The sequence below is a fragment of the Diorhabda sublineata genome, chromosome X (genome assembly GCF_026230105.1).
Source record: "Diorhabda sublineata isolate icDioSubl1.1 chromosome X, icDioSubl1.1, whole genome shotgun sequence".
Lineage (NCBI taxonomy): Eukaryota > Metazoa > Arthropoda > Insecta > Coleoptera > Chrysomelidae > Diorhabda > Diorhabda sublineata.
Genome location: NC_079485.1, coordinates 25,979,551 through 25,991,859, shown reverse-complemented (window position 1 = coordinate 25,991,859; position 12,309 = coordinate 25,979,551). Strand labels below are relative to the sequence as shown.

The following is a 12,309-nucleotide window of genomic DNA, read 5'->3' as shown; positions in this document are numbered from 1 at the left end:
ATGTTCTTCAACTTTCAGACTAGTATCGCCTATAATATAATTTTGGGCTTATATTAAGTAGTACGCTAATTATGGCAGTAAAATCTTAACTATAACCAATTAAAAAGCTAAACAATCATTTCAATTGCCAAGGTAAACAAAATACAGCAGCAACTGCAAATATACAGGAATCAACAAACTAAAAATCTTTAATTTTTTATAAAGCATCACTGATACACTTTCATGTTTCAATTGCTGTTTAAATATAGAAGTAGTTATACTTCTTATATATATATATATATATATATATATATATATATATATATATATATATATATATATATATATTATATATATATATATATATATACTTATATTTATTCATTTATTTACCAGAGTAACATTACATTACAAAGTAATACAAATCACAAAGTAATCCAAGAGAGGAAAACGAATTTCCTCTTTGTCAGTCTGGAGATGTGACATGCATGACAGGAATCTCTTAGCCATGCTTGTTCACCTTAAAAACTAACTTAAAACTAATATAAACAGTTATGTTCAATGGCAAATTTTTTAATACAATAATACTTGCTTTAATAAATGTGGGTATAAATCCTGTTTAGTTTTATAAATTTAAATCATCCTTTAACTCGTAACATCAAGTCTTATCTATATCTATTTATTATCAAAATATAATACCCAAACATAAAAAACAAGTGATGCCACATTCCCCATACAGCCCTGATCCGGCACCATCTGATTACCATTTATTTTGAAGTCTGAAGAATTCTTTGAATAGTCAAACTTTCACAAATGACAATGATCTTCAATCGCACCTGGTTCAGTTTTTTGCTGATAAGGACTAGAAATTTTATGAGCACGGATTCATGAAGCTGAAAGAAAGGTGGTACAAGGTCATTGAGCAAAATGGAAAATCTATATAATTGATTAAAAACTATGCTCTGTTAAAAAAAAGTGTTTTATTTTATTCTACAAAACCGAAATTACTTTGTCGCCAAACAATATTTAGTTATTGCCAAACAATAACCTGAGTACATTTGTATCAAGTCTGGAATTATATTGATAATATCCTGTATCTAGTTTGTATGGAATTAACAGACATTAAATAGAGAGTTCTTAGAACTAACACAGATGATTTTGAACAAATTCCTGTAGTGAGTGTAGTGTCTACATAATTACTAATGAGTGTTGTATATAATTCTTGATTTTTGAGATAAGTTGTACATTTTTACTCCACAAATTTTAGGCTGTCAAGTATTTACAATTAATGGTTGTGCAAGCTAGAAGGCAACAAAAAGCAAATGAAAATGATTCTAGTAATAATACTAAAAATATAAGTATTGATCCTAAGACATGGGTTAAATTAGGACACTTTCATTTGTTACTTGAGGATTATAGAAAAGGTTTGTTTATTGTTGTTAAATGTAATAAGTTGTCTTGAATTTTTTCTAGTGTAATTTGGATAGTAGATTTATCTCAATGTTTTTTAATGATAAGGGGGTAGTATATTGCTTTTATTTTTTACATTTAAAATAAAGGATTGTTGAAGTTTTCATTAATATCAGATTATAGTCGCTATATGCTAGTGCTCATTGAGGTAGGCATCCATATTTCTGCATTATATCAAACGAATTATTTTTGTACAATATATTGATGTGATCAGCGTCGAATTAAGAATTAGTGGGGACTGGTGATAAAATCGATCCGGGGCCACTTAACGAAATCAAAATCAGCTCGAAGTCTTTTAAATGTCATATGTTAGTTTCAAAATAAATATGAATGATAAGTAAAAATGAATTCAAATCTTATTCCATAAACTTCTTTCCTGATTTAGTTGTGGCGAAATTTTCAATAGGTCTTTAGTCTTTGTGAATACCTGCCAGGTATAGTAAACCAAATAGAATTTTTATTTCTGCTTGGTTTGTTAGCTTTGAATCTCCAGGTCAACTGTACTTATCTAATATATTTGCTCATTATTTCAACAATAATGTTAAGCATAATTCCATCAAAATGTTACATTCAGTAATTCAAGAGTATTTTGGCATTGTTTTGCCGCCCCGTTCATTTTAGGTAAGTGTTTGTTCTAACAGTTCATTCGTTGGGTTGAATTGTATTATAACTTAAAATATTTTAAATCGCAAATATAAATTGATGACAATTTGAATAATAACACGTGGCAGAAAATATGTTTCTATTGGTTGTGACGTATAAAGTAAGTAAATACTGAAACGAGTCGCCTTCTGTTGTTGTGAGTGGAGGTAATTAGTTGTTTAGTACGATTTGTGTTTTTGTAAGGGTTTCGAAGACTATTCTAAATAAAATGATGGCCGAAATCGGATTTATCGAAGCAAGATCTTACAATCTACTCAAGGTAGATGCATTCATGGCTGCTACGTTCTTTGCTAATAGTCAATTATTTACTGAAATAAGTGGAGTAAAGATATAGTAGTAGATACGTAAGTACTACTAATCAGACTTTCTTATAGTAATGTCATTATCACATTTGTTTGCTTCAACTTTATTAAAATGTAGTCATTAAGATGATAGCTTAGAAGGTTATGTTTTGATTAAAGCTTTCGACGTTAAACCATTTGCATTATCTTTCAGTGCTGTTTACTTACTTTCTACGTGACACTCAGTCATGTGGCAACAAATGCGTTTTGGCGAGTCATTTAGGTATTTAAATTTGTTTATTTGTTTATGAACTAATATACCGTTTAAAAAAAATTAAAAAATAGTGATTAAGAACAATATACTAAACGTAGTTAAGGTATAAAAAAAGTATGCAAGGACCATATTCTTCACATTCTGTAACAACTCCTTTTCAATGAACAGCCTTGCTAATGTCTACGATCGCACATCTAACATTGTAGAACGATTATTTTCTGCTTTCTTCTTCACAATTCGCTCTAGGTATCGTCACGGCAGGCTATGTATACATTCGGAAAAGTTTCGATCATATCCGATTGAACGATCCAATAAAGCATTTTCAATGATATTAATGAATTATTTGTATTATTAATCGATTCGGGTTGAAGTTTGATAATAGGAATGAATCGCTGTAATTCACAAAATAATTCAAGTTGTGGATTATTTGAATATATATCTACTAGAGATTTTGCTCGCACTTCCAATTCATCATTTACATTTTGAATGCATGGAATATAGAATTTATTATTATTTAGAGTAAAAAACTAGTGTGTGGATTAAATTACTCTAATTCATTCATTTCATTCAAAATTCCGAACAATTTTTGGAAAAAAATGCAAATTTTGCTGTAGATCCAATATTGCTTCTAAAATAAATGATCAAATTAGTAATTTTGCGGGGCCCCTACGAGCTCGGGGCTTGGGGCCTCAGCCCCCGCTAGACCTTCTCTAAATCCGATGCCGAAATGTGGACGTCTACCTTTAGTAGACAATAATAGTTAAACTTCTATGCGTTAGATCAGATTGTTTGGGGAGTTATTTTGGCTCTCCAGCTATAACTAGAAAGACAAGACTCCGCTTCTAAAATAAACAGAACCTCCCAAAAGATATTATTTTTTTTTTGCCAAAAACATCTGTAAAAAACGTTAAAACTGGAATTTTGTTAATCAAAGTCGATTTTGATGAAAATTTGGATTTAAGCTCTACTTACCGCCTTAATCAAAATCTACCCTGTGCCTAATGTTAGTTTCCATTTTTTAGGGGTGAAAACTTCCCCTTATCGTAAAAAACGTAAAAATCTTCGATTTTAGCATGTATTTGAGTGAAATATAGTTTAAAGGAATTATTCGTACATCTGTTGATATTCTCAAACAAGCTTATGATTAATTGAACTCATGTAGCATCTCCAAAGACCATCCTCTGGGGGTAGTAATATTGAAAGACACTGATTATAATCTCGATTTTCATGAAAAGTTGAATTCAGCTCTACTTACTTACATTCTTCTACGAAATCTTCCCTATGCCAAATCGGGATTTATATATTTTGGAGGGTGTAAACTATCCCTCATTGAAAATTAATTTGAAAGCTCAGATTTTATACATATTTTTGGTAAAATCGAGTTTAAATGTATTATTCGTAAATCTGTTACGTTATATCAATTAAAACTTTTTTCTATGTATCTCCTTCAATTTTTATGATACATAGATTTAAAAAAACTTTCAATCAATTAATGTTTGAAGCTTTTTTTCAAGATTACGGATAAGCAGTATTCAATTTAATCTCAATGATTTTTCTAAAATCGGTCAAATCACATAGATCATATCAATAATACATAAATAAAGTTAATTGCAAGTGGATTACGATTCATTTCTATTGGTAATGGCGAGGGTATAATTATTACATTTTTAAAAAAAAAAAGAAATATTTTTTTATAAATCAATCAATTCTTATGCTCATTTTAAAGGTTTTTCTATGTGCTTAGAAAAAGAACTCTTGAGTTTTTTCTGAATATTTCATCAATTTTAAGTTATTTGAGGTTAAAGGCTTTCAATTTCGAGGTTCCCCAAAATAGCCATCCTTCAACGAGCAAAACTCAGCTATTATTGAATTTACAGAGAACGAATCTCTTTTTTTTATTAGCTACATTCTCAATGATTTTACTGGAAAAATGAAAACTTTTTAAGTTATTCATGAAAAACTGTAAAAAAAATATGCGTTTTCTCAATGAAAATTGAGCAGTCTCAATTGTTAATAACTCTAAAAGTATCAATTTTAGGAAAAAACTTTCTAAAGTCAAAGTTGCTAAGAATTAGTCAGTCTATCGAATTACGAGATTATTTTGATGAAATAAAGTTTCATCTCTAAGAAGTGGTGGCTTCCACCTCCAGGGCAATAGCACCCTTCGGCACAGGGTAGATTGATTATCAAAATTCCACGGGAAATCAGCCTATTTGTCCCACTTCTCAAAGTGTTAGCACTACTCCTTGAAGGTACCTTTTGCTGATATGGGCATAAAATTTTGCGCATTATTCAAGATATGGATTTGATTTGGTAAATTTGTTTTAGCTCTTTCAGCTTATCAAATGTTTTACAAAACTCAAGCAGAAAACCATTGGCAGGACACCACTTTCTTATATGGAATTGGATTGGTGTACTTCCACTTCAATGCCTTCCAGTGGTAAGTCTGATTAAATATATTTTCAAAATTTGAACAATTTATGACTATTCCACACATTCATTTACATGCTCTGAAATTTGAGTTAGACTATTAAAATATATTTATTAGGATATTTTAGTGAATGTGTATAGTGTGTTGCATAATTTTTCTAAAGCGAGCCCTTCAAATGAGGGATATCGGTTTTATGCCCAACAGATGGCTCTGCCGGCTAGTGAGTATAGTGTTCAGTTAACTGAGGAAAGATGGTAGGCGGCAACTCATTAGATTGGTGGAAAGACAAGGCCATTATTTTCGTTGTAACTTTACGGCGAAAAGTTTTATGAACATTTTGACTTTGCTTCAGTTGTATTTTGTGGTCGTGGGAATTATTATTCTTGTCACGAAGCAAATAGCAACAAGCAAAATATTTATATCAAAGTAAATACACACTTTTAAGTTTGCCTATCTCTCGCCCCATTGCGATATCCGGAAACAAACGAAATACCATTATTTGCCATCCTAAATTTTACGAATGCCCTGTTATGTAGGGTTAAAATCCTATGGAGAATGGAAGTTTTAGTTGAATAGATTAACTGTACTAGTGCCTGCCACTCCGAAATGACAACTTCGCTTTTGCAAAAGGAAATCTGATTTAGTTTCGATTTCCTATGAAACCATTAACTTCCGTTCACTTTCCCGTCTGTAAGTATTCATCAAAGACAATTAGTTTGGATACAAGGATGACCTTATTTCGTCAATACGGTTACAATACAAAATGAGTTATATGTATTATATCTGAAATGTCTTGCACGATTTTAATAAATTTTTGTTTGTGGGGATTTTGTATTAGGGGACGTAGGAGAGTATTGGAGACTTTTTCACACAAATTGTAATGAAATTGTCGTTTTCATACAGAAATAAAATTTTATTTCTTACATCAATAGCAAATATATTTGGCTCAAATTATTGCAAAGAACTAGTCTTCTAACTTAATCAGTCTCAAAGTGAAATAATAATTTCTGAACCCTGTCAAAAGTACCTAAACCTCCCAGCCTTCGGGTGGTTTGGGATTCCCAGCTGGAAGATTGGGCATAGTATTTAAAATACTTCATATACTTTAATTTCGAATATTATTACCATTAAAATTTGCTACATAGAATGAAAATCTCATTACATTGTTCAAAAAATAATATCAATTATTCAATCAGTTCCGGTGTTCTTTTTTGTCCTGTCTTTGACTTTCTTGCTTTTCCATTTCTATCAATATCTCATCAGGTGGGTCTGTCAATATTCTGGTCTTTCCTTTTTTTCGTTCCCTACCAAACAGTTTTTTAGGCCCAGCCTACGGACATCTTTTTAGAGAATCAGGAGTTATTGCCTTGCAATTCAAAAAGGTTTTTCCCGAAACAAAAATTACTGAACTTATCAGCAAAGCAGATAGCATAAAAGCACACAAGTATCAAACCTAAATCAGTAATAAGAGGGAGCATTGGGCATGCCCAAAATCAGTGTCCAATGCTCCCTACACATTCATTTTCTAAACAAACTAAATTTATACCTTAACGTGAATTTTGATTAACATATGATGTGTATAGGGAAACATACGCTTTCTCATGTATTCCTCTTCTTCTCATACCGTCTTCTCATTGAAGGTAGGCGACCATGTTTTTAAATGCGTCTCCGACGCTGAGATTTGAACATTCTCTTATATTACGCAGCCAGGATTTCTTCTTCCTGTCGATGTCTTTCTTTCCCCCTACTCTGCCCTGCATTATGTTCTGTAGCAGTAGGTATTAGTCGTTGCCTAAGATGTATCCTATATAAGATGTTTTTCTTATCTTAATAATTTTCAAGAGCTTTCTTTTGCGACCAATGCGTCTTAGTACTTCGTCGTTGGTGATTCTATCAGTCCAGGGTATCTCCAGGATGCGTCTATAGAGCCACATCTCAAAGTTTCTCATCATCTCATTTGAGCTTTCAAGGTCCAGGTTTCCACTCCGTACAGTATTTTCTCGCATATTGCATTAGTATTTTCTTCGAAATCACAACAAATTTCTCATTTCAGTACTATGAAAACAACAATCGCATGTTATTTTGTCTGTTTTGCCAGTAGATGAACAAAAATATCCCTGTAAACAAATTTTAAAATCTTCTATGAACCATAAGTAATGAGGTGATGCTCATCCTCCCGACTGTCCAATGCTCCCCTACCTTCCCTACAGCCGATACTATCGAAGTATTTGGTAATTTATATCCTAACGGAAATCCTCTAATATTTACTATGAACATCGTTCGTAGGTATTTAATTGGCAAATTTTAATTTAAAAATTAACTTGAAACAGTGTTATTCCTTGGTTTACTTGTCTAAAAAAACAAATGATTCCGTCAAGTCATAATCGTATTAGAAAAAGATTCACGATGCAATTGAATTAAGATCCTTTGGTTATGACCGTTGTACTCACAAAAAGCAGTCATCTTTTCACAGTGAAGACACTGGTGATCCACACATTTTCTCCTCTCACTTTTTGCAGCAATCCGAAAGTCTACGGATATTAATGTTTTTACAACCACCATCGTCTTATGGTGAATTAACTTAATGGACTCCTTCCTTTCATATATCTAAGCGGTACGGAGGGATGCGAAGCGATGCAGTGTGTCTGCTGGTCAAAAACTCTTTAACGACAAATGTGCTTGGCGTTTATCAGACCGTCTTTCTTGTTAGATAGTTCAGCACCTTTCCTATCTATTTCGTTTATCAATAGGCTTCCACTTATAATGGATATATAAAATCAACTGCTTTATAAGATTTTCTTGCATTCCTTGTGAAGATTTGGGTTCACCAGGGGGCTCTAGTACTTTCCGCGATTTTTAACACGCTTATATTAGATTCACCTGTATGTGGGTTTGTTTGTTTGTTTGTAACTCTCCTTTGGAGTAAGAGCAAGTAGTTTACTTAATTAAAATTTCGTTCGATAGAGGATTGAACCTCTGATCTCCGTGTTAGAAATAAAAAATTTCGACTACCTCACCAACTACACCGTTACGGCTCGATACAAGTTCCGACGAGATGTAGGTATATAAGCAGAGAAACCATTATACGAGAGTGGTATCAATTAAATAAATATGGGTTAAAAAAACTAAAGGCCCCTCCACACTCTCGCGAGAACGCAAGAAACATGTGAGAAATGCGAATGTGGAACCGATTTGCTTATTTTTCTCAAGTTTTCGCGCTGTTCTCCGGCAAAGATGGAGAACAGCGCGAGAAAGGAGCACGAAAACGTGAAAACAAGCGGGAAGGTTTATTAACTCCACACTCGCATGTTTCTCAGTAACGAGCGAGTCGCCGATTTGAATGATTTTTCGCCACTTCTTTTTAATCATTCTTTTCTCTTTATTATACGCATGATTATAATATGCAAATGCTCATAACAATACACTTGCCGCAGTCACTTCAGCGTCCATCGTTATGGAGCGGAGAACTTTGTGAGACTGTGTACCCAAAAGAAGTTCTCAGATTCTCGCGAGAGTGTGGAGGGGCCATAAAAAACACTCTGTTAAAGAACATCAAAATAAAGAGCTAAAAATAATTTACCAAATAATCTAGTATTTTCTATTGATTACTGTTTTAAGCTTATTTGGAAAATTGTTTTTAACTATTTGGTTTGATTTTTATTAGAAGCGTGTTTTTTTTAGTTTTTTTAGAATATATTTTCATGTCAGACCAACAAATCAATGCAATATCAATACCTTATCCAGCCCTTCTTCATTCTACTGTTTACTTTATAACGTTATTGTAATTTTTAAATTTTCTGGTAACGCGATTTCTTAACAAGTTTCAATCGTATTCTGTATGGACGTATTAATTCAAAGCAAATATATTTTTTGATTCCATTTCTGAATATCATTTTTTAAACGGCTATCAGGTGTGGTAAAGTAAGGGCTCCGAGGTGGCCATCCTATATCACCTCTTCGTGAAATCACCTTATCCGGTAACTCGTGCAATGCATCTAAAGAGTTGTTAGTGGTGTGCGATATGGCCCCATACTGTTGGAACCATGTCAGCCGGTTCACATTGTTTCAGTTGAGTCTCGAAAAAATTGCGTATAATGTCGACATAGCGTGCAGAAGTTACAGTCACTGCATGTCCTCTGTTATCTTTAAAAAGTCGAACCCACACGGTAACTTTTGGGCTATGCAACGGGCGTTTATGTAAGGTATGTAAATTCTTTTCTCTCCCAAAACGATAATTTTGGCGATTTACGTATTGGTCCAAATGAAATGTGCTTCATCGCTGAAGAACATGTTGTTGAAATTGTTAAATCTCTCCAAAATTGCATTCACAAAAATCAATCTTATAACGTAATCATTTTCATGTAGAGCTTGCACAATCTGAATTTTATAAGCCTTTAGGTGTAAATCAAATCGCATTAAGCGGTGAATTGCCGCTCTTGATAAGCTCAGTTGAGACGCTATCTGAAGCTGAGTCGAGGCTGTCGGTTTACAGAATCTGCTACTGACTGAATGTTTCCAGGCGCTCTTGCTGTCCTTGGACGGCCGTGATGAATTTCGCCAATAGTGTTTCCATAGTATTGAATCTCTGGATCCAAGCTAAAATTGTTGCATTACTTGGAGCTGCCGCAATGTTGCGCAGTCGATAATGTAACCGATGCAACCGTCGAACTCGAATAAGTGATCGATTGTTCTCGAAATACGCGCACAAGAAAAACGAGCGTTTTTTCCCTTGTACGGCATGATTGCAACTAAAAATTTAAAGAACGCGCTAGTAAACGACCCCCGCGACATCCCTCCTCCATACCGTTTTTGCTTCTCACTCAGTCTTGAAATAGTTGGATCGTTTTGAGACACCCTGTACATTTTCGTTACAGGTGCGTGTTGCGCTTAAAAAATTCTTAATAAATTTAATCATAAATTCAAACTGTATATTCCTCATTTATTCAAAACGAGAAAATAAAAGGCAATTAAAATGGAAAATTATAGGAGGGACAAGAAAAATCGCCAAATACGTTAGACACGAACACGAATAGTCCGGACATGCCTTTACCAAGAAATGGAACGTCATGACGACGTCATAATAACTTTGTCACGATGTTTATGAACAGGTGTTCTAGATATTCAGGTCTGGACTCGTAACCCTTCCGTGTATGGAAATATACTATGATACCATGATTCAGCAAAATTCGTTATATAACCGAATGTAATATCTTTACAGTTTGTTTGAAAAGTGAAATCAAGTCGTAAGATGAATTTTTTAATTATATTTTAAATCAGTGGTTCCGAACTTTTGAGTTAGTGAGCCATCCTAGCATTTATAAACCTTTTAGTGAGCTATCTAGTAATATTAAGGCCAAATAAAGTACACAAAATATAATTTAAACCAGATCATTACAAACGAACATTTATTTCTAGTATTAATCAAAATATATATAAAGTGTACCAAAAAAAGTTAAAATGTACATTTCAATGAGAGGAATGGAACTCTTACTGGCCATCAAGTATTTTCTTGAAGTTTGGAGAGTATGTTGTAGCTTCCATTCTGATGCAGTTGTCCAAATGTTCATCAGTCAATCTGTTTCTTTATTTATTTTTTATGAATTTCATACTTGAAAGAGATGGTTCACACAAGTATGTAGAACTGAACATAGCTTTTAATCTCAATGCCACTTGAACCACAATTGAATTCTTTTCTTTGGGGTCTAGAAGCCAGACATCAGTGGTAGAGTGGGATTTTAGCTACAGGTCATTCTAAAAATCAACAACTTCTATTTCAACGGTAGCCTGATTTACACTAAAACGTTTTACAACACAAGTTGAAAAATCTTCTGCATCGATCTCTACAAAGGGAGAGTTGACGAGAGAGTGCCACAATCAATATGCTTTTAAAATCTTTGATTCGTTGATCAAATTATTGTCTGAAAGAATTTCCACGTATTCTTGGTTATTACTGGGGTGTTGTGGAGGATTTTCTTTGTGCTTGTATTCAAACTGGGTTATATTCTTTCCCCACAGCTCGAGCTTTTTTGAAAACGATGTTATATCTGAAATCATTCCACTGATGTTCCTATCTTTGACTTGAAGCTGCAAGCTTAACCCACTCAACTTTTCAGTTATATCAGTAAGAAAGGAAAAATCTTGTAGGCAAGTGGGATCTTACAGTTCGGTGAGATGCTGACGTTGCCTAACTCTGCATCTACTAAGCCAACGAACTTTTGTATGATCACCATACTGGCATTCTAACTCTTCAATTAGTTCTCTGCACTGGATAATTCTTCGATGAGTATGTGTCACATGTATTCTTTGGACATGCGGATAGTGAATTCTATCTCTGTAACATCAATCTGCCGGTCATTCAGTGCCATTTGGTGAACTTTTTAGATATCGCTTCTTATTGCAGTTTTTTCTGTCAGTCAGTTAAGCTCTCCATTTATTTGCGTTAGGTATAGTTTTTCAAAAACAAATATTTAATGACAGCTCCATACTCAATTTTCTCTATTTCCATAAAAAATTTTCACAATAACTCACTTATACGATTGTTGAACAGAAACTGATTGAAATTTTAACGCGGATCCCTAAACACGTGCGCAAATAAATTTTCCAACTTATGTTGGGACATCTTTTCAAACAACCCTCGTACAATTATTCCATTGACACTAAACACAACATGACACAAATACAACCTTTTCCTTTTTTAATAAAAACGATTTTTTTTTTTGGAAAAACGGATAAAAACATTTGGGACTAATGTCATAATCCTGGTCGAACCGGTCCTGTTTCTTGTTAAAATTTAGGTCCTTAAAATTTTAAACAGTCGAGGTACACGCTCTAGACACTATTGATTTATTCAAATTCTCAAAATTTTTCACATATTTGCTACTATACGTTCGCTAAAATCTTTGTTGTTTTTAGTCCTCATGTATGAACAAGTATATAATTATAATTAGATATTTTAAATTTACAATTAGGACTTAAGTTTCGTAATTATTAGATTAGGTACAATAGATATTTAATGGTTAAAACATGGCACCGTTGCTGTACGTTCCGAGGTAACCCGATGAAAACCGATCCCTAACTGAATTGCTGAGCCATTTTCAACCTTATCACAATATATAATACCGAACCCAACACTCTATTTAAAAACTCTTGTACTGCAGTAGAGCTGGCAATAACTGTTCCTAACGTATAACGTTTCGTTGTGACCGATTTTT

At 33.3% G+C, this 12,309-nt stretch overlaps 1 protein-coding gene across 2 annotated transcripts in view; it reads left to right on the top strand.

Annotated features, from left to right (window-relative positions):
* Nucleotides 1–12,309, top strand: part of LOC130451226 (lysine-specific demethylase 6A) — a 109,472-nt gene that overhangs the window by 1,251 nt on the left and 95,912 nt on the right. For both annotated transcript variants that reach the window (XM_056790110.1, XM_056790111.1), the window contains exons 4-5: nucleotides 1,247–1,403; nucleotides 4,996–5,107. In XM_056790110.1, coding sequence (XP_056646088.1) covers nucleotides 1,247–1,403; nucleotides 4,996–5,107 — 269 coding nt within the window. The remainder of the gene's footprint in view (nucleotides 1–1,246; nucleotides 1,404–4,995; nucleotides 5,108–12,309) is intronic.